Below are 26,896 nucleotides of genomic sequence, written 5' to 3'. Positions count from 1 at the left end.
GAGGGTTACCAAAGCTGGCCAAGCAGAAAAATGCAGCACACACACATACAAACACACACACACTGAGACTCACAGACATAAAGGTAGCTGCACACAGCAGTCACCTCAGTGGACTTACTGAATCTCTGAGGCTCCATTTCCTCTCTGCCTGCCGCCGAGCCACTGAAGCAACTGACACTGACGAGACAAGGAGAAGCACTGCGCTCCAGCCTCTCTCCACCTACCTCTCCCTCTCCTGTACTGCTCAGTGACTCTCTGCCGTGTCTGTGATAACCCAATTTCTCGCTTTTTCCATCTCGCTCTCATTTTCCCTGCTTGTAATGAGCCTTTCTGCACTCACCCCCCTGCCCTTAAAACCCCTCATGTGGCAAAGACAGAAAGATGAAAGCAACAAACACAAGCAGAAGAAGTGTTTCCTCTCAGCGTGGAGATTCTGCAAAAAGCAAAAGAAAATTTTAATGAAGAATTTTCATTAAATATAAAAGCATAAGAATGCCTGACACAGCTAAAATTCCAAGGGAAAAGCTAAATTAGGCTGTAGGAACCAAAAGCAATATGTAATATGTATTGGCATGAAAAATGTTTTACTATGCCAAAAGTTGAAAGCTAAATGAAGGTGTGCAAGTAGTAAACAACAGAAACTTAAATAACAAATCTGTTTGAGTAGATCTTAATCCTTGTGGTATCCCATTGACGTGTTCTCACTACCATGACAAAGGTGGATAAAGGTGGAAAGATTTCATGTAATCCATGGACACCAGTGAAGATCACAAATCATTGAAGAAAAAAGGTTCAGAGCACTGTCTAGTGGGTCTAGATGACCCAACTCCCAATGGTAAAGTGCCTAGGACAGCACAAGGGTTACATAAGAGTAAATGAAGGCTAACTGTTCATTGGGTTAATTACTGAAAAAGCTGAGCTTCTGTGTGCTGATTCAGTAGAGCTAATCATGCTGCTTATATATACTAAAGAAATGGTATGGTACTAAAAGGCTAAATAAATTCCAACAGCAGGTTGAACAACGCCATTCTTTCATGATGGTGCAAATGCGTCCACATCGTATACTTAAATCTTGAAGCCAACGTTCTTGATATTTTGCAGCTAATTTGTTGCGTACTGACTGCTGCTTGGTGCTCTAAGCCGTCACTCCTCATACAAAACCTCTGCAGTTCTGTGGTAAACTGTGCCTCCTTGAGATGAAGAACATGTAAGGAGGGAGCATTTGTTGTGCTGTCACCCAGGCTCATAACAGAGCTTACTCCTCATTTTAAGGTTTGGATTTTAGCACCTGGAGGTACCCGGAGGGAGCCATGTAATTCAGAGCACCACCGATTCTGACACAGCTCCTGTAGGAGAGGATCAGTCAGGCTGCGTTCAATCACAACACTGTTCCAACTCCAGGAAGGCACAGGGAAAAATGAACAATTTCATATAAAGCCTGTGTTAAACACTGTGTGCTCTTTCTTCAAAAAGAGAGAAGCTACAAAAAGCACAGATGCATCTGCTTCAGCTCAAATCCCTCTGACAGGAATGACAACACTGACAGGTGAAATCTGTTTGGGGAGCATAAACAGAAGCTGATACAACAGCCTGGAAACTGAGAGAGGATGCTTACAGCTCCATTAAACACTAATTGTCCTGTGTGCAAAGAGTTAACTTAAAGATGCACAGAAAATATGCAGACAGAGATTTTCTGCTGCATCTTCTTTGTGGTAAAATACTCACTGCAACCTAATGAGCTTGTCTGCCACTGAAGATTAACATCAGGAGTGTTTATGCACAGAAAACTGGGAGGAGAAGATGTATATACAGACCATTCCAGAAAAAGTAGAGAGTATTACTTGGAAAATGAGTGAGCTGCAGGTATAGAAAGGGGCGGAGAGAAGTCCTCAGTACAGTGAAAGGAAGGAGGTGTAAGTCTAGACATGGAAGTTCGTCGGGGAAAAACGCTGGTCAGAGTGTGGTAAAACTCAAGATAAAACTGGAACTCGATCAAAAATTCATTTAATTCCACAATCCAAACAATATTTTCAAGTGGAGTCTCCTGAAAACAGTTCCAAACATTAAACAGACAAGGAGGCTTGGTGCGAAAATGGTGTGACCACAAACTGAGTACAGTCCATTTCTTAACACAGAAAAAGAAAGCCCAGGACTGCAGAGAGTTCTTTGAAAATGTGAAAGATTCACTGTGTCACACACTGAGAAAAGGATAAGCGAGAAGTTGAAAAAGGCATGTGACATTTTTGAGATAAGACAAAATCTATTCCATAATCTGTGACCATGCTTCAACTGTTTTTACCTCCCTTTGACAGCAAAGAATCGATCCAAAGCAGCTGTTGGCAACAGAATCTCAATGCTTTGCACAGTTATTTGCAGCTTGTTGTCAGAGATGGACTTCATGAGACTAAAGATAGCAATGACAAAAGTGACAGAGTTTTATTCCACCTGTAGACTAGAGGCATTTGAGGTCAGGTTTGGAGGCTGGATGGCATATGGGAAATCAGGGTTCAGGTCCCAGGATGCAGAACTGGATGAAACTTGGGCAAGAGGCATCATGCTACTGCCTGACTGCATAGTCCCCTGAAGTGATATGATGAAAGGTGAACAACAACATACAATATTATGTTGTATTAAAGGTAATTATACTGATGACACCCAGTTGTATGTGGCTGTGTCTCTTGATGACATGGGGCCCACTGTTGACATTCCATGTTGTATTTTAGACATTAAAACATGGATAGGAAAGAACTTTTTGAAGCTCAATCAAGACCAAATAGATTCTAAGTGTTGGCCCCGAAGCTGAGAGAGAAAGGGTCTAATTTTATTTATCAACTCTTATCCTGAATGTGTGCAGTAAAGTCAGAAACCTTGGTGTGATTTTGGATGTATATCTTACCTTTAAACCACACACAAACCAAGTTACAGAGATTGCATTTTATCATCTTAGAAATATTGACAGAGTAAAACCCTTTCTCTCCAAAGCAGGTGCTGAAATATAAATCCACGCTTTTATAACGTACGTAAATTTAGTAATACCCTTCTTTCTGGCGTTAAGAAAAATACTATCAGTCGGCTGCAGCTTGATCAAAACTCGCCTGCCTGCCTCTTAACCAGGTCCAGTTAGAAGGTGCAAGGAGCACATTTCACCAATTTTGAAGTCTTTGCACTTGCTTCCAGTCAGCTTTAGGATCGATTTTATGGTTCTTTTATTAGTTTATAAAGGTTCACATGGAACTGGTCCCTCATCTTTCTCAGATTTACTGAGCTGCAGGTCTGCTGGTTGAACAAAAACCCACAGCGAGGCCACATTCACCTGTGGAACAGCCGGTCGGAGGACGTGGGGGCTTCATCCACGGTTGGGGTTTTCAAGAAAGAAAATCCTGAAAACTCATCTTTTTAGCTTAGCTTTTTCAGTAGTTTTTAAATGTGTACATGTTTTGATTCAATTGTATTTAATGTTTTGTGTATTTTTGTGTTAATGTGTGTGTGTGTGTGTTTTATTTTATTATGATTGCTATTTTTAAAAAACGATTTTCACTATTATTTTTTTAAATATGTGAAACACTTTGTGGTGCTCTTTAGCAGGAACAGTGCTATATGGTCATCATCATCATCATCATTATCATCATCATATAAAAAAGGTGAATTTTAATTTTAATTGAAAAAGGATTGGATTAAAAATGTGCAATTAAAACAGTTTTATTTATTTAATGCTTTGCTTAATTTATTTGCACATTTGTAATGCTTCCCTAAGCATTTGCAATTCTTGAAGAAGCTTGCATTAAAGTTTTCTTAGAGTGAACTTGGTCTGGAAAAAACCATGTGGTCCAGATCAAGTCCTGAACCTGACTTTGGTCTGCGGGCTAACAGCCGTCAAGCGGACTTTCCTGTTCCGAGCCAAGGCTTGCAAACAAAACCACATGACATGACGACAGTCTGTGTTTTACATTCCTCCGCAACTCATCAATTTCTTCATTCGTAATTTGTTTATTTCACGTGACGACCTGCTAGGGTGGCCGTTTTGGTTCAGTTGTTCCACTCCGAGCACAGAGCACATGCAGACTGAGGAAATTCTGAGTAACCAAGGCTCAGTCTAATTGGAAACTAACCAAGACCACCTCGAATAATGGGTCAGAGAGTGGTTCCTGGTCCTGGACCAGGGTCCACTTGGGTGCCTTCAGACTTAAAATTCAGAAATTCCCACATACAGGAACTTTCCTCTGTAGCATCTGACTACTGTGACTCTTTTTCTGTGGTAACTGAGTGCTTTAGCATTGACATTCAAAAACATTCAAGGGGATTGTTTGTTCTCTGTCCTTGGTCCTGAATTCTGAAATGAGGTGTCATTGTACAGTTGTGCTCATAGGTTTACATACCCTGGAAGAAATTATGATTTCTTGGTCATTTTTCAGACAATATAGGTGATAATACAATATCTTTCTTTTCACTCAGTTAGTGGTTGGGTAAAGCCATTTATTGTCAAAAAGTTCTGTTTACCCTTTTAAATCATAATGGCAACAGAAAATTCCCAAAATACCCTATACAAAAGTTGACATATCCTGATGACTTTGTTCTGAAAACATACACACAAGCTGATACAAAAGGGTTTAAATTGCTGCTATAGGTAACCTTTCTCACCTACGACTCATTTGTCTGTAATAAATGTGTGGGCACAAGAGGTTTTTCTTGAGATCCTGGGTTCCCGACAGACTCTAGCATCATTTCATCCAGTGCTGCACTGACATTTCTGGATCCTGACTCATGGGGAAAGCTAAAGAGCTGTCAAAAGATCTACGAGAAAAGATAACTAAACTATACAAAATGGGAAAGGGATACAAGAAGATATCTAAGATAGTGATGGAGAAACCAAAGCTTTCTGAACCACTGAACCAAAATGAATCAGATTGTATTGAAATGGTTCAGGACTGTGAACCATTTGATACACTGAAACTAGTGACATCTAGCAGCCAGACAACCAAATTGCTTCAGAACGGAACATAAAAGACCAGCATGCAATGAAAGAGTGAATATGTGTGTTGCAAGAAACCGTTTATGCTTTCCAAAATCGGTTTCTTTCGTAAACAATCACAATGTAGTTGTCGCAGTGACATTTCATGTATAAAATATTGTTAATCAAATACTGTTTGTCTGCAAGATTAGTTTAAAAAATAAATTAGATCTTTAAAATACCAAATTTCATAAAGGAAATAGAACTGTGAAAATTTTGTGTTACTGCTAAATTAATATGTAGGCTTATCTGTGCTGAATCTGTGTATAAATCTGTTTATATTAAAAAAAAATGTTAGTTTTGTAAATCAATGTCTGATTGCAAATGTCAGCAAATGAAATGATCAACTAACTGACTTAAAGATTGCCCCCTGTTTATAAAGGAATGTGACCACAGCAACAATGCAAGCAAGGTCGCAGGTTCTCTTACGAAGTCCAGGAAAAACATGAAAACAAATACTTGTAGGTAAGCCAGGAGAGATTTCATAGGGTTTTTTCCCCTTTTAATAGAGTCAACGGGACATACCAAAATAAAGCAGGGATGAGGGCAAAAACAACATACATATTTGTCTGACTTCAGATCAATTCACCTTCCTTGTTGGATTCAAACCGGCACTTCTTCTGCCTGTTTGTCTCTCCACTCAAACTCTCTCTCTCCCTCTCTCTCTCTCTCCCTCTGCCATTGTGAGAGTGAGGTCCCTCCTTACATACCTCTTATTGACACTCCCACTTAATTAGGTATTTTACTCAGAAGAAACAATTGTTCTCAGAAATATTTCTTTTAACAATATATTTCCCCTGTGTCCTTCATTTATTTTATCCACTATTAATTCCCCTAAACTACATTCAAGAAAGCAAAACAAACAAGTTAAATTAGAAACAGCTGTCTCAAAGACAGACATCAACATTATTGTCATTGGTTACAACAGAAGATGGTGAAGTTTCTGGAGCGGCCGTCTCAGTCTCCTGACCTGAATATTATTGAGCCGCTCTGGGGAAATCTCAAACAGGCAGTTCAAGCAAGAAGCCCAAGAAGTGAAAGGAACTTCAGGTTTTCTGCCAAGAATGGGCTGTTTACCATTACAGAAAAAGAAGAAGCTAGAGACTTCAGCTGATATTGATGCAGAAGGAGGCAAACGTATTAGGAGCTACGACGCTGAAGTTGGCTTCCGATTCACAGCTTCCGATTCGCGAGTGCACTAAAGGAACATTCAGCTGCATTTTTCGCACTAAGATCACCTAAAACCGGGTCCTGTTCAAAAACTGCTGGACCTGGACTGCTCAAACCTGGATTAAATTATGCATTAGATTCTATAGAACACATTAAACAGTTTCTGATTTGTGAAACCTTCGTCTGATTTGTGAAAATGTGAAACAGATTGATGTTTATCGCATTTTACTGAGTCCACCTTAGACTAGGTCCTGTTCAAAAATTGCTGGACCTGGACTGCTCAAACCTGGATTAAATTAGGATTTAGATAGTAAAGAACACATTAAACACAGTTTCTGATTTGGGAAACCTTCATCTGATTTGTGAAAATGTGGGGTATTTGTTGAACGAGGTGTTTTGGGAAGTTTCTGTTGGCATTATGATTTAAAAGGGTAAACAGAATATTTTGACAATTAATGGCTTCACGCAAACACTTACTATGAGAGGAAATAAAGTTTTTGTGTTATTCATTCATATTCTCTGAAAAATGACCAAGAAATCATCATCCTTTCTGGTTATGTAAACTTATGAGCACAACTGTACATCGCACATCAGAACTCACATTACAATACTAAGGCTCCTTTTTTGTTCATTGTCTTTTTAACCAGAGGAGAACTGAGCCCATTTTTTTCCATTTGCATTTTTGTCTGTGTTGTACCTGTGGGTTTCTATTGACTTGTGTCCATGTTCTTAAACATATATGGCCCTGCCATATGGGCAAACTCTTCTAGCTTTTTTTTTCACAATGAATATATAAAACAAAGATGAAACTGTCTTGAAGCAGAGTAATGTCTTTTGAACTTAAAATCTTTCTTGAAGCATTTCACTTCTAATCCAAGTCATCAGACTGATGAAGTCATTGGACGAGTGGGGAAAGAAGATTTCAGTCCAGATGACATGACTAACTTCAAGACAACATCACTTAGATAAATGAGAGCCTTCACCGACAAATATGAAAAGGATTTTTTACGTTATCAAGTTCCAGGATAATTCTCTAACACAGATTTATGTGTAGTTTGAAAGAGTCTCTGGTGTTGTGTGTAGGTCACAGCTTGTCACCCCCACCTTCCTCCACATGCTCGTCAATATAAAATAATGATATCCCTTCGTTATCCTCCTAATCGCTCCAGCATCACTTAGCAGCTCTTCAGTACCTGCATTAAGACATTTTGCCGTAGGGGGTGTGCTTCATTATTCACGGCTACTGTGTATGGCTGTTGTTGGGCGACTGCTGTGCTGCCACAGAAAGCCAGAGGTGCTGGCTGGGTTACTGCTTCCAACAGATGTTGACAGTTTGGAGAAATACTGGGGGGTGCATGTGTGCACATAAAATGTCCACACAGCTGTTAAATACATGTTCTGCAGAGAAAAGCTGGCACGTGCAGGAATACTGGGGTGAAGCATCAATACTTCTGCTATTATGCACAGCAGCGGCAGACACCGCTGACTGAACGCAGGAGTCTGTGCACGAGTGTGCACGTGAACTCAAGGCTTATATCTGCACAGTCATCTCTTCTGGATTCCTGTTTTATTTCATCTGTTCACCATCTAGCTTCACACTAAACCAGAATGTAATGAAGGCGTAATGAATACTGTTCACCTTTCAGCATCTCCCTTCAGGGGTCGCCACAAGAAATCAGCTTCCTGATTCACAGATGTTGTTTGGCAGAGAGTTTTTAGCAGTGTGCTCTTCCTGACATCCGAGGACCCAAACTGGTTCATGAATGTGTAACAGGGTGAACTGTGTATTTATTTTCCTTTTTTGCTTTGTTTGTGTCTGATACTCCGGAGGGCTCCTGAATGGGCCACTTCATAGCAGATTGGACACAGGTGTGCAGTGGAGGCAACCCGAAGGAATACAACGAAAAAAAACAGGAGCAGCGAGGAGATGGTACAGCAATTCCCCCCATTACTGTTTATTTTATTCATTTACTTAATTTTTGAACATCGCTGCCTGAGAACAGAGGACAGAGTAGCAGAAGCGGCCCCGCTGGAGGAAAAGTTACCGGGAGGGCCGAACGCTGGGACAGATTACCGGGAGGAGTGCTGCGGGAGAAGCAAGCGCCGGACTGTCATCGGGGGAGAGACTTTCTGAGGTACCGATCCGAGAGGGGCGCCTGGGGAGTCGAGACAGAACAGCCATGACCGGCACCGGAGGAGCAGTTGAATCAGGAGCCAGACAGCGGTCAGAGGGGGAGGCGACATTGGAACACGGTTATGAATCTTCAGACACACCAGAGGTATATTTGAATAAACCGCTTTTGTTATATTGACTAAACTTTATTCATGTTAATATGTGTAACAGTTTTTTTGCTGGACCCGACAGAATAGAAAAGGAGGAAAGAAGTGAGAGGGATTTCGAGGGGGGGGGGGGGGGGGGTAGAACAACAAGTTGCTGGACGTTTATAACATCACTGTCAGGTTTAGATGTATAATAAATCTTAAAGGGGAGGGGGTCTGTCCAGACACACACTCAAATGTCACAAACATACCTGGTGGCTCCAAAAATGTTCACAACCAAACAAGTAAACAAGTGCATACTATAACTAATGTTCACACACGTATAGTTATGCATTCAGACAACACATGTCAAACACTTCAGTCACGCAAACTATTTGTGCAAAGGTGAGACAGCACCTGTGTTGGAGTGAGTCTCTCTGTTCTTCTGAGGTGGATGATAGAATGTAAAAAGAAGGTGGGAGGGTGTCCAGTCATCCCCACACCAAGACCCCCACCGCAGCAGCAGCTGCAGCCAGGACCACAGACTACCACTTCTCCCACTCCCACTGCTGCGGGAAAAAGTTCAGTTGTTTTTTGGTCTAATTCTGTCTTTTCAGCACAGCTTTACGTCAGATCTGAAGTGAAATACATGACCTATCATACAGAAAGGAAGGACATGGAATAAAAATGTCTAGAACATAAAAAATAATAATAAAAAGCAATAAAAAGCTTTACATTATTAGCATACGCTGAATGAACTAAAGGAAGAACCAACCCAACTTTGCATCTCCCATACAGAAGAGCTCACAGCCTGGGCTAAAATTAAAGAGAAAATACGCGACATACAGCGATTTTTGAGGATAAAAATGATTAGAATCAAACTTGTAAATTGCATTTATGGAATAAGTTAGTGTGAACAAATATTTATTTTACTATCAGTAGACAATACATCTTATGACGGCATTGCCTGTCACCTGCCTCTCCCCAGACCACACATCCCTGCTTGAAACACATTTTAACCAGGGACTTAAAACCTCCAGAACCAACCCCAAACCCGCCAAAATTATGTCCATCCACCTAAAGCAATTTTTTCCCACAAAGTCAAAATAAAAAACTGCCTTATTGAGCTGAAAACCACCCAGTCTGGCAATGCTGCTTCTGCTCACTAACTTGCAGGTCTTAGGACTTGCTGTTGACTGGAACATACCATTGCTGCAGAAGCACAGGGGAGGACCAAGCACTTTCACGTGATCAATCGTGTGCCAGTTGAGGGATTTTGGGGTGTTTTTTTATGACAGATTTTAATAATGATGGGGGTAAAATTTAATTTAGACAGTGTTCAGCTTGGGGCCCCTATAGTTGGGGGGCCCCAGGCGATCGCCTACCTTTGCCTAATGGTAAGTCCACCCCTGTGTAATCAAAGGAACATCACACGTTCAGTGAGAAGAGTCCCTCTGTTGTATGAGGCCAGAACAGTCTCATAATTCAGAATTGCACACAGTCCGAGTCACAAATGTCATTTTATGCAAACGTGCAAAATAAATTTGGAAATGCACACTAAAGGTTTCACACATGCACACCCCGTTTCACAAACACACATGTTGTTTCACACATGCAAACCCTGAGCGGTAATATTTTCAAAATGGTTGAAAGAGGGGGAAAAACTATGATGGTGTTATCAAATCTTATGCTTGGCCTATTGGCCTACCAGCTCTTCACACAACACGAGTAACCACAACCAGGGCCTTTGAAACTAGCCGACTTCTGACGCAAGTTGTCTCCCTGAGGGAATCTGGTGGGAACGGCTAGCGGCTACAAGCAAGCTGTAGGTTTTTAACATGATTCAGACAGAACTGGTGGATAAACATGCCGGGCTTACAGCAGCAAAGTTTAATACAAAGTCTGGATTTGAAGACGGTGTTGCTGTTTCAAACTGATGCTATGCTAACTAACTAGTTAGCTGTTCTGTGTGTTGCCTATATGTGTGAACACGGTCCAGGTTAAAGTCGTACAGTATTTTCACAATCCAGACTTTAAGACATGGTGGATATGTGCAACAAAATTAATTTATGACATTCAGAAAAAACAGCATTTTTCTAAATATAATAACAGACCTGAATCCACTGTTGAATGAAGCTTCATTAGAAGTGTCTAATATTAGAGCCCGTAAGAACAGTCTGCACCGATCAGACTCATTAGGATCAAAATTTCCTTCCGATCCTCCCGATCGAGGTAGGTGGGTTATGCCGATTGTTCTGCTGCTTTGTTTTTACATCATGCATAGATTGTGTGGCTCTCCAGAGCCTCCTCTGGAGCGCTAACAGGACCGGCCGGCTGCTCCGCGTGAGCGAACTATGCAGCGTTCCAAATAAGCGGTTATCCTGTTGCCGGAGACAACCAGATTTCATGGAGGACAACCAAAAATGAACCTGATGGCTGTCCGTGTGAGAACCTGGTCTTTTATTCAACATTTTGGTATTTTTCGACAATTTTTCAAAGTTTTTGGGAAACCGACATCCGACTTTTTAAGATAAAACCGAGTGTACACGAACAATGTCACGTGACTTCTGAACGAACCGAGTACGCCCGAAGACATTGCAAAATGACAACATTGCAACTGCATGTCTTGTTTAAAAGATCAGGGATATTAGTCTTAACTGCTACTGCACCGCACAGTACAACAAATGTTTGTTTTTAATATTTAAAGAGTTTTTTGAATGTCCATCATAAGAGGCAGTTGATATTAGATGTATCGAAGAAATAAAGATGTAAGTACTGACTTCTGAGTAGGTTTCGTTGCTGTTAAATATTGGTATCGTAGGACAACCATAAATTGGTGAGGAGAACCAAATATTACTTCTCACAATGATTTTTTTTCCTTATTTCTAATGCTGCCATGTCTCTGAGCAGAGCAGCTGGACTTGTAGCTTTGTGTTTGCCGGAAATGGGAGGGTGCTTTGTTACGGTGTGTCGTCCTTCCATTTCAGTATTGTTGCTTGCACAGTGCTCCTTAGGATGTTTAAAGGCTGGGGAATCTTTTTGTATCCAAATCCAGCATTAACCCTTGTGCTATCCTAGGCACTTTAACATTGGGAGTTGGGTCATCTAGACCCACTAGACCAGGGGTCGGGAACTGTTGGAGTATTGCAGCAGCACTGCGTTGAACTCGAAGGGAAGAAGTTTACGGAGGCACTTCAACTTTTCACTTGAGCTTTTATTTTAAACTGCTCACAGGAATTGTATATCCGTACAACAACAAGTTGTCTCATCTTCTCTCAGAGAAAACTTAACAAAAAGAAACGTGCGCCTCCTAGCGGCGGGGATGAAATACTGCTCCATAAAGGTACATAAAATAAATTCACAATTTGAGTACATAAATAAAAGATCTCTCAACACCCCCACTTGTACTCAGGTTGCATACATTTAAACAAAAATACTAATACCGTAAACTAAGGTACAGTTATGTATCTCCCCATTCCTTTAGACACCAAACATACTGTTTGTAAACTTCCTCAGTTTTAGCTTAGAAGCAGGTTTGGTCATAATATCAGCAGCCATCTCGTCAGTAGTGCAGTATAATAGACACATTTTCCCTTCATTTACAATCGATCTCACAAAATGATACTTGATGTCCACATGTTTGCATCGCTGCCGGTTCACTGGGTTTTTAGCTAAAGCGATTGTTCCCTGGTTGTCTTCATACACTACTGTCTGTGTGTATTTGTAGTCATCAATACCTTTTAATAACTGCTCTAGATATCTGCATTCCTGCATCGTAGACGCTAGAGCCATGTATTCTGCCTCACAAGTAGAAAGCGCTACTGTAGGCTGTTTCTTAGTTTTCCATGAAACTAAAGAACTGTTTTTACTCAAACTTACACAGTAACCTGTAGTGCTCCGCCTGTCTGCAGTGTCACCTGCCCAGTCAGCATCACTATAAGCTACTATGCCCAACCCTTCAGTGTGGTTTCTCCTGAAACATAGCTCCTTGTTTGTAGTTTGTAGTCAGAGATATCTGAAAACATGTTTCACTGTAACCCATTGTTCCTCTGTTGGTTCATGCAAATATTGAGATAACTTGCTCACCACGAAACATAGATCTGGACGTGTACATGTTGTAAGATATATTAGGCTACCCACAGCCTCTCTGTACATTTTCACATCCTTCATCTTAACAGCATCTTCTGTGTAGCATAGTTTCTGGTCACAGGGAGTTTCCCTGGCTTTGCAGTTTTGCATATTGAACCGTGTCAGTATCTTGTTGACATATTTCTCTTGTGACATTTTCACACATCCATCAGACTGAACAAAATCAATTCCGAGAAAATGTTTAAGTTTGCCCAAATCCTTCATCCTGAACTTTGCTGAAAGCATCTCTTTCACATTTTTCATGAGATTTTCATTGCTTGCTGCAATTATGACATCATCAACCCATATTATTATTATTGTCTTACCACTCGCTGTTTCTTTCGTGTAAACACAGTAGTCGGCTGGGTTTTGTGTAAAATCCTTTTCAGTCAAATAGTCATGCAGAATTCTGTTCCAGTTTCGACCAGACTGTTTCAAGCCGTAAAGAGATTTTTGTAGCTTACAAACCAAATTTTTCCCCTCTTCATAACCTTCTGGCTGGTCAGTGTAGATCTCATAATCGATGGGAGCATGTAAGTAAGCTGTTGTTACGTCCATCTGATGAAGTAACAAGTTCTCTTGAGCTGCTTTTTGTAGCAAAACCCTTATGCTTGTCAAGTTAGCTGTTGGTGAAAAAATTTCACCGTAATCTATTCCTTTCTCCTGGCTGTAGCCCTTAGCCACAAATCTGGCTTTGTACTTGTCATTACCATCATTGTCACTTTTTACACAGTAGACCCATTTACCCCCCACTGTTTTCTTGCCCTGTGGCAGACTAGTGAGAGTAAAGGTGTTGTTCTCTCTCAGTGACTGAATTTCTGCATCCATGGCTTTAATCCAGTGTTTTGCATTATCTGACTCCACAGCTTCTTTGAATGTTTGTGGGATACCACACACTGCTCTGTAACAATAATCGATGTTACTATGAACCTCAGTTACAAAATCCTTCAGGTGACTGGGTTTTCTCCTCTCCCTCGTTGGATATCTTTCACTGACACATGAATCATCAGCTACACCTGGCTCTCTTTGTTCATGCTCATCAGATGTGTCACTTTGTGATTCTTTGTCTTTCAGCGCTTGCTCCTGAACTTCCTTAATGTCTCTGTCGGTGTTGTATGTGTTACTGTCAGGAATAGGTAGATTTACTCTACCATAATCATTTAGTTCAACTTCACCTGCCTGTGTTTGTCTCTCTGCGCTCATCTTGCTCAAAAACTTGACAAGGCGATGTTTCTGGACTTTTTCTGTCTCAGGATTATAGACCAAATAGGCGGGGCTGTTTCTGTCATAACCAACGAAAAATCCTTTCTCACACTTTGAATCAAGCTTTCCTCTGTCCTGTTTGTATGTATAACATACAGATCCAAATTTTTGCACTTTTGACAGGTTTGGCTTCCTCCCTGTTAGCATTTGGAAAGGGGTCTTCCCTGTTCGCTTATTAAAGCATCTGTTTCGCACTACGGCTGCTGTTTGAACAGCATAGTTCCATAGACTTTTAGGTAAATGACTTTTAGGTAAATGACTTTCAATTAGCATACATCTACCCATCTCGAAAAGAGTACGCCAGCCTCTCTCAGCAGTGCCGTTCTGATGAGGTGAATATGGTGCTGATGTCTAATGTTTTATACCATTCTTCCTCAACAAAGTTTGAAAGTCTCTGCATGTGAACTCTGTGCCGTTATCAGATCGAATGCATTTTACCTTTCCAAACGGGGCAATGTCGGCCAAAAATTTCTCTGTTGCGTTTAGTGCATCACTTTTTGCTTTTAAAAAATATACAAATATTGTGCCGGAGTAGTCATCAGTGAATGACTGTGCATATTTGTACCCATCAATAGATTCATTTGCTATTGGTCCTGCTAAGTCTGTGTGTACCATCTGCAGGGGGGCTGTTGCTCTTTCATCAGGATTCCTATTTCGTGTTTGGGTAAATTTTCCCTGAATACACACCTCACAATCGTGGTCAGGCTTGTCTGCTCTGCCCTTAATAGTCATCCCATCCACTACATTTTGCAACCTTAGAATATCCTCATAGTTGCAGTGGCCTAAGATCTCGTGCCATGTCTGCATATCGTGACAGGTGTTACATTTATCATGGTCTTCAACTTCAGTTTGCAAATAATACAACTTGTCATGCACATGAATATCAAAGTTGGTACCGTCTTTGTGGGTTAACACATCCTGCCCTTGTTTAAAGGTGACTGTCGCTCCTGATGCTGTAGCCATCTTCACTGAGAAAATGAGGATATGATGGAATATACAATGCTCCTCTCAGGGTTGCTTTGTGTTGTTGACCTGTACTGTCTATCAGGAACACTTCCGCATTTCCTCTTCGTTGAGCGACTCCTTTGCACATCGTTACATCTGCTAATTCCACAACATGCGTCTCCGGTTTGAAGGTTTCATCAAAGCTTTTGAACTTGGCAATATCATTAATGATGTGTGACGTAGCTCCGGTGTCGACCATCAGGCCCTTCTCCTTAATGTGACGTGCAGGTTGCTGCTGGCCTTTGACGTCTGTATTAGTAATCCGGAAAGCGTAATCCGCAGCTGTAGCTCCAGATTCATTGCCGCTCTCATCTGCGACTTTCCTTGCTCCATCCTGTTTGTCTTTGTGTCTACAGGTGGTATCATTGTGTGTGCTGCTCCTGCAATGGTTGCACCACGTTTTCCTCCTGCATGCTTTTGCCCGGTGGCCCTTCAGTCCGCACTTAAAACATTTAATATCTACATCGCTGTAGTCTCTGCTCTGTGCGTTCGACTTGATGTGCTTTTGACCTATTCTTGCCATTGTCTTCATCACATTGTCATTTGACTCTGCTACAGTTAACTTCTCCGTGTCTTCGTAACTGCGCAACTCTGTTTTGAACTCAGGAAATGTCATATCATTCTTATTATGAGTCACATGTATTGCAAATGGTTTAAAACTTTCAGGTAGTCCTTTTAGAACCATAGCAATCAGCAAGCCATCTGCTAATGTCTCTCCCGCGTTGCGTAGTGCCGTAATGGCGGCCTCGGCTCTGATGACGTAATCAGTAACCGTCTCCTCACGCCGTTTCTGAAGCGAAGTCAGCGTGGTATACAGGCTGATAATGCGGGGTTTTCCTCTTCCAGCGTAGTAGCCTCTCAAAATTTTCGTTGCAGCTCTTCCATTATCGGACGCATCCCTCATAATTAATGACAGACTTTTATCGTCCAACAGTTGAATCATTTCTGCATATGCGTCTGCATTTTTCTTAGCGTCGGCTGCAACAGCGGCCTCAGTCCTCGGTTCATTCAAAACAGTCTCTTTCAACCCTAATAGGTGCAAATGTCCGAGCACTTTAGTTTCCCAAAGTTCATACTTGCTTTCATCTCCGTCAAACATAAGTCGAGGCAACCTACTTGCTCCTCTTTGATCCATGATGCTAGTTTGCCGTAATAGCACGCTGTCCGTCGCGACTTTCTATCGGCAATAAAACATCAAACTTCTTCGAGTTGCTCCTGAGCCCATAACCTGTTGGAGTATTGCAGCAGCACTGCGTTGAACTCGAAGGGAAGAAGTTTACGGAGGCACTTCAACTTTTCACTTGAGCTTTTATTTTAAACTGCTCACAGGAATTGTATATCCGTACAAAAACAAGTTGTCTCATCTTCTCTCAGAGAAAACTTAACAAAAAAAAGAAACGTACGCCTCCTAGCTGCGGGGATGAAATACTGCTCCATAAAGGTACATAAAATAAATTGACAACTTGAGTACATAAATAAAAGATCTCTCAACAGGAACCTTTTTGGCCAAGAGAGCCATAAACGTCACATATTTTGAAATGTAATTTCGAAAGAGCCATACAATAATGTAGTGTCCCTTTTCCACACTGAGGCACGGAGACTTAACATCATTTAAGGTTCTTAATTCTGGTTACTGCAGACCACAACAAACGCCGAACAATTAATTCAGCAACTCCTGAATCTCTCCCGCTGAGACGAGACGAGAGCGCTTCTCCCAACTTTATATTCCCCTGCTCCCGCTCCAGCCCTCCCATTTCCCTTATTCGGCCCATTGCTGAACCCCATTGGTCCAAACTAACAACAGGCTGAGCGACAGAACTGAGGGCCAATCAGATCTCTGCTTGATGCGTTTAATGAACTCCAGAACTTTTAATGCGGCCCAACAGCCAAGTTAAACTCAGTCCGCGACAATTTGTTTAAAACTAAATATACAAGTGAATGTTTGCATTTTATTTAATTTCAACATTTTTAAAGCACAATAAGTCTGTGGATTCTTTTTAATAACATCGTTATGCTGTTGCTAATAAATGATGAGTATTTCTCGTGGTAGTTTTGCTGATGGTCTAGTCTGGTTGATACGTAGTGAGTTTATGCTTCATGCAGGCGTTGAGACTTTAAACGTGATCGTAGGTCTGAATGTTCTGTAGATGTGAGACAGACTGATCACATGCAGACCTGAGGCCAAACACACACTCACACGCTGGAGTGAGTGACAGGAAGCGGGTTTTACGTTTTTACAATCCCTGCGCGATTCACCTGCTGCCTGTCCCCACAACCCCCCCACCCTCTGCTTTCTCCCTCACACATCCCGTCTCCGCATCTGCGCGCTCTTTCTCAGAGACGGGAGCGCGCAGTTTTATGCACGGCAATTCACAGGTTTCCAGTTGGTACAAACTCTGTGAAATAATAGATAATTGTAAACTTATAGTGCTGGCGCAGATTTTTCTCTCTAAGCACTGTTACTACTGCGCGCCTCTGGCATCGCATCGCGCCCGAGAAGGACTGGTCTAATGAAAAAAAAAGTATAATTAAAGATTTGTCTGCGAGCCACATGTGACCATCAAAAGAGCCATATATGGCTCGCGAGCCATAGGTTCCCGACCCCTGCACTAGACAGTGCTCTGAACCTTTTTTCTTCAATGATTTGTGATCTTCACTGGTGTCCATGGATATGAAATCTTCCCACCTTTATCCACCTTTGTCATGGTAGGGAGAACACGTCAATGGAAGGGGGGGGGGGGGGGGGTCATCTAAGATAGCACAAGGGATACACTTTTCCACAGCAGTATCTTGGACCTGCCTGCTGTGTTCCTTGTTCTTCATGATGCTCTCTGTCCTTTAAACGGACCTCTGAGACGATCACAGAACAGGAGCATTTATGCAGAGACTTGATGACATCCAGGTGAATTCTATCATCATTAGTCATTTGGGTCAACATTGAATCATTCAGAGATCCTCACTGAACATCTGGAGAGAGTTTGAAAAAGTTTGAAATATCCAATACATTTTGTTCCACTTCATGATTGTGTTCAATTGTTGTTGATTCTTCACAAAAAAAATCACAGTTTTATATATTTATGTTTGCAGTCTGAAATGTGGCAAAAGGTTATAAAGTTCAAGGGGGCAGAATACATTCTCAAGCCACTGTGTTTATCTTATGGGTCTGCAACCACATGTGGGTCTTTAACCCCTCCACTGTGCTTTTTTGGCTTAAGAGAGAAATAAAGAGAAATAAAATTATAATAATTTTAAAGCTGAGGGGTCATGCGTATAAATGTATGATTGGGGTGTAACTATAACAGTGAAATAAGCAGTGTTTATTTTACACCACTGTGGATATTACATTATTTGTACCAGCTTTTTTTCTATTGGATCAGAAATTAATAATATTATGTTTCCATTCAGGTTACCTACAGCAGTAAGCAGGTAAGAAGAGCACAAAGAAACAATAGTTAACAATTGTCTAGTATAAACACTAACATTAATATAAAGCAGTGTTGTAGTTTTTGAAGAGTAAATAAGACTTTGCAGCTACAGATGGGTTTTGGTCAGAGACAAATCAGCCCTAATCAGGCCTGGACTGACAAAGAAATGAATTAATTTCAGTAGAAATCTTATAACCAAAGCTCTTACATGCAAAGAAACTAAATGAATGCACTGATGAACATGAACTGGCTGTCTTTGTGGATTCTGGCCTCTGCCACTCCTCGCTGCTCCCTCAGTACAAATGGAAATATTTTCAGATGGAGCGCTTCATGATTGAGGTCAAGACATAAGGAAATGATCTCATTAATCAGCCCCCCCCCCACCCATCACACCCATATGAAACAGAAGTGAGCGAAATCAGCCTGCGGGTCTGAGGAGCCAGAGGCTAAAACGAATATTTAACTGAAGCTTGTCTGGGCTCAAGAAACTAGAGCTTCAAACTCAGCATCAGGTTGGAGCGTGGCTGCACCTTCTCCACCTGGCCACCGCTGAGAACATCTTGAAATGTGTGTAGAGAAGTAGCAGAAGACTCGTCTTGATTAAGAACAGCATCCTTCCTGACACAACCCTGAATTTCATCTGGGCTGGGGACTGACACAAGGAGACCCAGACTTGGTCCCTTTTGTGGCTTCATAGTTAGGGAGTAGCGTGAAGGGTCTTTCCCAAGGACTCACACTGGATGAAGTAAAGTGCTCATTTTGCCCCCAGGGAATCAAACCCTGAGTTCTAATGTGCCAGTTCTTTAGCCAGCCAACTGAGCCATCCAGCTGCTCCTTCACATTGGCTTGTGTTGTGTTGTTCTTCTCTTATTCCCACTAAATAATAATCAGTACGCCAAATCTGGAAACTCTGTACAGAGAAGAAGTGGACATTGCTTATAAATGTTTTTTAGAAATATTTAGCTCACTGTAGAACAAAATTGCCCAATTTTGAAAAATCCCCACAAAGATTGCCCACGATGACCAGCCAACCGTTCTCTGTGGTGGAAGACAAGGAATGTCAGCAGCTGAAAGACCACATTGATCCTCGCCATGTCATCCCAAGTCGACACTATTTTTCACACACTGGACTCCCAGAACTGTTTATGACGGACATATGGGCCTCTACTTTAAGTCAGATGAGTATGTTGACCCTTATATCTCAAAGGATTAATGATAAATTCATTCTTTAAACAGCTATGTTGTATCCTAAGAACTATTCTGGCTCACAGACTGGTTCTGCCATCGCTGAGAACATTGCCAGAATGTTAGCTCAGTGAAACAGAGAGTGCTCCTATTGCTTTGTAATGACATGCAGCCAACATGCAGAAGGCACTTGACGAGCATGGAGTCAGTAGTCTCGGCTGCGTGGCGCACAAACTGCAGTTAGCAGTACATGATGGTCTTTTATCCCAGCACAGACTGTCTGACTGTGTCGCTAATGCGAGACAACTACCAGGACATTTTAAGCACTCTCAGCTAGCCGGGTCAAGACTGCGAGACGTTTAAAATGAGTTGGGCTTGCCTAATGAGATCGTTCAACAAGACGTGACAACCCGCTGAAACAGTACATTTTACAACATGAATAGTTTACTGGCACAGTGGCATGTACGGTGCAGATCAGGATCTTCTTGTGTCTTTCAGTGGACTTTGATTGAAAACACGACCACGATATTGCCCCCATTTGAACAACTGACTTAAGAAATCAGCTCACATTCGGCCACCGCTACTGACGTCATCCCTTCTGTGGTGCCACTAAAACTTCTGCTGACCAAGACAGTTTTCACTGATTTTGGAATCCACACAGCCAAAACCACTCAAGCAGAAGCAGTGGAAAAGGGCTTCACCTCCACTTTCTCTGAACTGTTGTACTATTTAGCCACCATTTTGAACCCTAGATACAAAGATTTTTACTTTGACAGGAAGTTCTACAAAAGGATGTTCACAGAATGATGACAGTGAGGAGGGAGGACAACTGTGAAGCCAGAGGCATCAAGCACACCCAGAAAAAAACAGGGACTGTGTGATGGAATGAGACATCACAGAGGGACATGTTCAATGAAATCCTGGAGGAGACCACAGAGCAACGACAATGAAGAGCGCCCCAACAGTTCTCCAGGAAAAAGAAAAAGAAAAACTTACACTAAAAAAATATGTTGGATGATAATCAATGAGTTCTAGATTTTTGATAATTGATGGGCCATTTTGTTGGAATGATTTCTAGAGTAGTGTAATATTTATTTCTAATGAAAATCAATAAGCATTAGGGTTGAGATACGTTTTTCTTTCACAGCTTTATTCCGATTCCGGCCAAGTATACAAACCCCTAACCAATTGGCACTTCCCTGTTTTGAAAGGAACGCTACCCAAATCCGACTCCATGATTGAACACTCACCGTGGTTTCATTGAATGCCCAGTGTATACGTAGAGCCTGAAAACAGACTTTAAAAACTGCAAAGTGATGCGTGAACACTAGAGTTTTATATGCAGAAGCATGGGTTTACAGACCTTTCAGTAAAAGTGGCCGCTCAATCACTATGATTTAGTACACTCCAGGAAACACAGTCATTCAATTCACCTGATTGTTCACTTTGTCCGAAACATGGGCATGGTAGATGTTTGTTTTTGTTTTTTTGGATAGGCAAATTCTACGTATGCCTGTCAGTGCGATTTGTGACATACAGTAAGTCCCCTATAAATGCTGTCAGTTTATATACAGTCAGGCCCATAAATATTTGGACAGAGACACATTCTTTCTAATTTAGTTTCTGTACATTACCACAGTGATTTTTATATAAAACAACTCAGATGCCATCGAAGTGCAGACTTTCAGCTTTTATTCCATGGGTTGAACAAAAAGATTGCATAAAAATGTGAAAAACTAAAGCATTTTTTAACACAATCCCTTCATTTCAGGGGCTGGTAAGTAATTGGACAACCTGAAAACCAAATGGTAATTCCTAATATTTGGTTGAAAAGCCTTTGCTGGCAATGACAGCCTGAAGTCTTGAACTCATGGACATCAGCAGATGCTGGGTTTTCTCCTTCTGAATGCTCTGCCAGGCCTTTACTGCAGCGGCAAACAGTTGCTGTTTGTTTGTGGGCCTTTCTGTCTGAAGTTTAGTCTTCAACAAGTGAAATGCTGCTCAATTGGGTTATGATCAGGTGACTGACTTGGCCATTCCAGAATATTCCACTTCTTTGCTTTAATAAACTCCTGAGCTGCTTTGGCTGTATGTTTTGGGTCGTTGTCCATCTGTATTATGAAACGCCGTCCAATCAGTTTGGCTGCATTCACCTGGATCTGTGCAGACAGTCTGTCTCTGAACACCTCAGAATTCATTGGGCTGCTTCTGTCCTGTGTCACGTCATCAATAAACACTAGTGTCCCAGTGCCACTAGCAGCCATGCACGCCCAGACCATCACACTGCCTCCACCGTGTTTTACTGATGATGTAGTGTGCTTTGGATCAGGAGCTTCTCCACGCCTTCTCCATACTTTGCTCTAGCCATCATTCTGGTAGAGGTTGATTTTAGTTTCATCTGTCCAAAGAATGTTTTTCCAGAACTGTGCTGGCTTTTTTAGATGCTTTTTAGTAAAGTCCAATCTAGCCTTCCTATTCTTGAGGCTTATGAGTGGCTTGCATCTTGCAGTGTACCCTCTGGATCTACTTTCATGCAGTCTTCTTTTTATGGTAGACTTGGATATTGATCCGCCTACCTCCTGGAGAGTGTTGTTCACTTGGTTGGCTGTTGTGAACGGGTTCCTCTTCACCATGGAAATGATTCTGCCATCATCCACCGCTGTTGTCTTCCGTGGACGTCCAGGTCTTTTTGCGTTGCTGAGTTCACCAGTGCTTTCTTTCTTTCTCAGGATGTACCACACTGTTGATTATGCCACTCCTAATACTGTAGCAATTTCTGGCATGGATTTTTTCTGTTTTCTCATCTTAATGATGGCTCCTTTCACCTGCATGGAGAGCTCCTTTGACCGCATGTTGTCTGTTCACAGCAAAATCTTCCAAATGCAGCACGAGTCCTCTAATCAACTCCAGGCCTTTTATCTGCTTCACTCATAATGACATAACAAGGGAATTGGCCACACCTGCCCATGCAATAGCATGGAAGTCAATTGTCCAATCACTTACAAGCCCATGAAATGAAGGGATTGGGTTTAAAAATTGCTTTAGTTTTTGACATTTTAATGCAATCTTCTTGTTCAACCCATTGAATAAAAGCTGAAAGTCTGCACTTCAATGGCATCTGAGTTGTTTTATTTAAAATTCACTGTGGTAATGTACAGAAACTAAATTAGAAAGAATGTGTCTCTGTCCAAATATTTATGGTCCTGACTGTAGCTATACCTCACCATTTGAACACAACTACAAGTGTAAGTAGTTGTGTTCATACCATGAGATGGTGTGTGTGGGGGTGTGTATGAGCACCAACGCATGTACTGTAATTTACTTATGACACTCATCCAGTGACTTTGCATTATCATCCCAACCCCCCTTTCTTTCTCAACCCCCTCCTGTCTTGTCCGGGTAGTCAAAACTAAAAAAACAAAGCTTATCTTCAATCACAAAAGGGGTTTATATGAATACACTTGAAGAAGTGTGCTCACTTTTTGAACAGGACAAAAAAGAAAGAAAGACAGTGACCACTCAAATGCCAGATGTATTCAACCCAATGCTGAGTCTCAAGCAGAAAGAGAACTTTTAAACTTTTTGGTACGACCGGACTGTACATTTGAACCCACAACCTCCAACTCTCAGGACAGACTTTGTGTTGTTCTGCAAGACTTTATTTCTGAAGCAGAATTTAACACCATGTTTAGCAGAACCTGTTTCTAAAATTAAACAAAATGCTTTCAAAATGTATAACTTCATATTTTTATTTCTATATGTGTGTCAGAGTGAGGAAATGTTGAACATTTCATATTTTCACCACTGTAGCTTTTTTTGTGCAGCAGACGTTTTAGACAGAGGCGAAGCTAAAGCTTTGACAGCAAAGCAGCAGCAAAGAGCAAAGGTAAATGGTTGGACTTAAACACATCTCAGTTATTATATTGACAGAGGCTGCTTCCATCTGTCAGCATCAGCTTCAACACAGAAGTGTTTGGGCCTCATGCTGGTAAGTCTTAGACACATGCACCACCAGTATGGGGTGTTAACCCATACATGTGCTGCAGGTTGTTGGGGGGAGGGTCGTAGAGAGGGGTGGCTGCAACCTAATGAGATCCCAGGTGTGTCTTGCACTTCTTTGAGGCTGGGGCGGCCACTTCAACAGATGTAATGAAAATGGAACATACCATTTCCATGTGTATGGTAACTGCATTGTCAAGGTTTTGTAATGGAATTTGAACACACTTGTGACGTCCAGGTGATGCTGTCATCCCTTACACAACACTCTAGTCATTAATGAGGTACACTTAGTACCTTTTGAACCCCCACACAAACTACACTCTGAGTGTCCAATTTCCTTATTCCTCAGCTGTCAATAACTGTGCAAGGAGCAAACAACCATCACTTGAACATTACTAAATGTTTCCTTGCAAGGGGAGGTGTTGGGAGTTTAAAAAAGGAAAAATCTGTATGATGTGACTGTGTCTCACCTACTTCATTCTTATGTGTTGCATAGGTGAACACTTGTGCCCTACAGGTTTGCCAAGTGGTCTAAAATCTTGATAGCTTGTGCATACCACCTACGCTCCTCGTACAGGTTTGACCACTTTTCCGCTGAAGACAGTCCGTAAGGTTAGTTGGGACCAGCAGCAGCAGCAGCTTTAAACCAGTTCTGTATCAAACTGGTACCCTTAAGGAGACTGGCAGTGGTGTGGTCAATTCTCCCTGTTCTGGTCTTTTCTCTGACAACTGTGTTTTGAACAGGCTGGAACCTTTTGTAGGGACTGCACTAATGGCCAGATAGAACAGTTTCATTGAGATCAATACAGATCATGATCCCCTTAAAAAACGGACTCGTATTGAAATGATCACGTGGCTGAAGAAGGTCATGCTGACTCAACAGAGACTGCTCTTCACTTTCCTTTTAAACCTGGTGATGGGAAGCCTCTTTTTTAGCTCACAAATACCACAAACTGTACCAGCCAGTAAACCAAAACATCATCACAGGAAAGCACCAACATTACAAACTGCAGGACAAACGCCACAACATCTGCCCCAAGTACGTGTCCTGGTTTGCGTCACGCAGGAAGACACTTACCAACACAGAGGATGTTGGCTGACAGAAAGTGGCTGCAGGGAGGTCTGGTAGCGATCACAAAGGAGTTTTCATCTGTTGTTATAGTTGTCCCGGACTTGATTGAAATGCTGGGGGAATCTGTCCCCATGGTCATCTTGTCCGCCACAGACTCCATGACTGCTGACGCAAAGCAGGGCACAGACTGAGCTTTGAAGCCTGTGCACTTTCAGAGATATAATGAATAAGTCAGGCCAAAGAAAGTTTTCTCGTTGTTCAAATGTTCCTTTAATCTGAAGCATCAAATCCAAGAGTTCCTCACTGAGCCGAACACTGAGGGGAAGCTCCAAAGATGAACAACGTCTGTCTCAAGGTGCCCAGCTGTTAGACCTGTCCCAGGACAGATGCTGAACAACTAGTCCAATCACAAAGAGATCCTCAGAGTTCCCCCAAAGCTTTTGTGTAAACATCTAATTTTCGTCAGCTCCAGTGGCTCTGGCACTAAACCACCGTCTCACTGTCCTTTGTGAGGATCAGACAAACGTCAGGCAGTTGTCAGAGGTGACTGGTCCAGTTCATGCTGCTGCAGGGTGGGATCACAGGAATGCCAGGCTGCTTCTGCCTAAAAAAAAGAAAACACCCAAATGAGTACCAGTTTGAGAAGATAGTGAGATCCTCACAGAGCTTCCTTTTATTCCTATTGCAGAAAAGTAGAATGTATTTATTTTTTCAGGACTGCAGCCGAACAAACCAAAAACCACGGCTGTGTTGAACTCTGTTTTTCTTGCTTTTAAAAAAAAAGACCACGTGAGATTCTCTGGACGTTATATGAGGGGGGATCTCAGGCCCCTCCAGCCCCACGACTGTCACCATGGAGTCATTTCTGTCCTTTCAGGCACAAATATTTGAGCGTCTGCCAAAAGAGATGACTAAAGGTTTTTCACACCGAAAAGCCTTTTAAATAAAATGGCCGATTTTTGCAAGAGCCACTCCTGTAAGTGCCGCATGTCAACAGCGTTCTGTATCGTACAGACGTTTTTTCTGTAAAGCGTCTGTGTTTTATTTTGGAGTTACAACTGTACTTCTCTACTTCAGAGAAAGCAAATGCTGGATGATTTGTTTTTTGCTTTACTCTTCATGGTTCAATCACAATCATTCACATCAATGCCGTCTTTTGAACAAACCACACTAAATGTAACATGAAGCAATAATGGGAGACCCACCCCCAAATAAAGAACCCTTAAGGAGGTTCTGAAGCAGAGGAGACAGCAGTATTTCCACATTCACCTTTTGCTAAAACAAAATCTTCATCACTCCGTTCTGGCTGCATTTTACTATGCTAGTAGGTCTGCTATAACTAGCTAGTAGCATTGTGAAAAAGCATTCTAATGTTTCATCAATGATTTTGTTTCCCCTAAACATCAATACAGTTTTTAATATGTTGTTGTTACACTAGAAGTTGATCACTTTTCCAGGTAAATTTGCAGTAACTGCATGACATGATCCTATTTTCACCGGTAGAGCCCCCACACGGAGCATCGGCGCTGAAAGACGATCACAAACCGGTTAAACTCGAACCTTTAAGACAGAGTGAGCGCCATCAGTACACCTCTGCGTGTGCTCACAACATGACCAGCTGACATAGAACCGGGTCAGAGCCCCTCTCCTTAACTTGACTACTGAGAGCAGAACATCTCAAGAAGCCTCAGATGAATCAAAGTGTTCAGATGGTGGTGGAGAACTTTCAATCAGAGAGCTGGAAGAATGAAATGAAAGACAGCTTTTCTCTTGAATTCAAATGTGAGCCTACCTATCTCACCTCCATTCCACAGAAGCTTCCTTTGTTTACTTATCCACTCCCACAAAAAGGTTCAAAGGTTCAGACTGAATGAGCGTGAATGCAGCTCCCCTCTGCTCCAATGGCTCCTTCAGTTGCTCCCACAGTCCAACAGCTACCTGACCTTCTTCAGCCGCCACTGCACTCAGAACTGGATAATGTGAAGCGCAAGGTTGAGGAGCCAGGTTAGAGACGTGTGGTGGGCCGGCCGGTGAACATGTTGGGAACCGTCTCTCAAAGGCTGTGGGTCAGCTGCACGTCTGGGCATGCTCTGCACGGTGCTCTCTGAGACGCAGAGTGAGGGGGAGGCTTTGAGGCATCAAAAGAAACATCACGCCCATTCAGTCCCAACTGCTTCAGAATGATTCTCTCACACAGTAAAACACCGTGCAGGAGGATGCAAAATACGAATGCAGAAAAAGTCCTCTGGAAACGCACAAGTGCAAGCTGACAGCTGGACACTGAAGATGTGATGGATGATGAAGTGAGGAAAGACTGAAACAGCTGCTTCAACTTCAAAGCTACTTACTCACAGCTACATGCTGAAGATCCCACACAGAACA

At 41.9% G+C, this 26,896-nt stretch overlaps 1 protein-coding gene across 2 annotated transcripts in view; it reads right to left on the bottom strand.

Annotated features, from left to right (window-relative positions):
• plch2a (phospholipase C, eta 2a) overlaps nt 1-24,800 on the bottom strand; it is a 158,891-nt gene extending 134,091 nt beyond the window's left edge. The window contains exon 1 of one of the 2 annotated variants that reach the window (XM_078950021.1): nt 24,521-24,800. In XM_078950021.1, the coding sequence (XP_078806147.1) occupies nt 24,521-24,674 (154 nt within the window). In that variant the 5' untranslated portion in view covers nt 24,675-24,800. Of the gene's footprint in view, nt 1-118; nt 264-24,520 lie in introns of those variants that run through there. The other variant, XM_078950024.1, reaches the window with a different exon arrangement.
• Nucleotides 24,801-26,896: the final 2,096 nt, after the last annotated feature.

Source organism: Oryzias latipes, chromosome 7 (assembly GCF_053564925.1).
Source record: "Oryzias latipes strain Hd-rR chromosome 7, Olatipes_Hd-rR_3.1".
NCBI classification, from domain to species: Eukaryota; Metazoa; Chordata; class Actinopteri; order Beloniformes; family Adrianichthyidae; genus Oryzias; species Oryzias latipes.
This window is presented reverse-complemented; position numbering and strand designations above follow the sequence as displayed.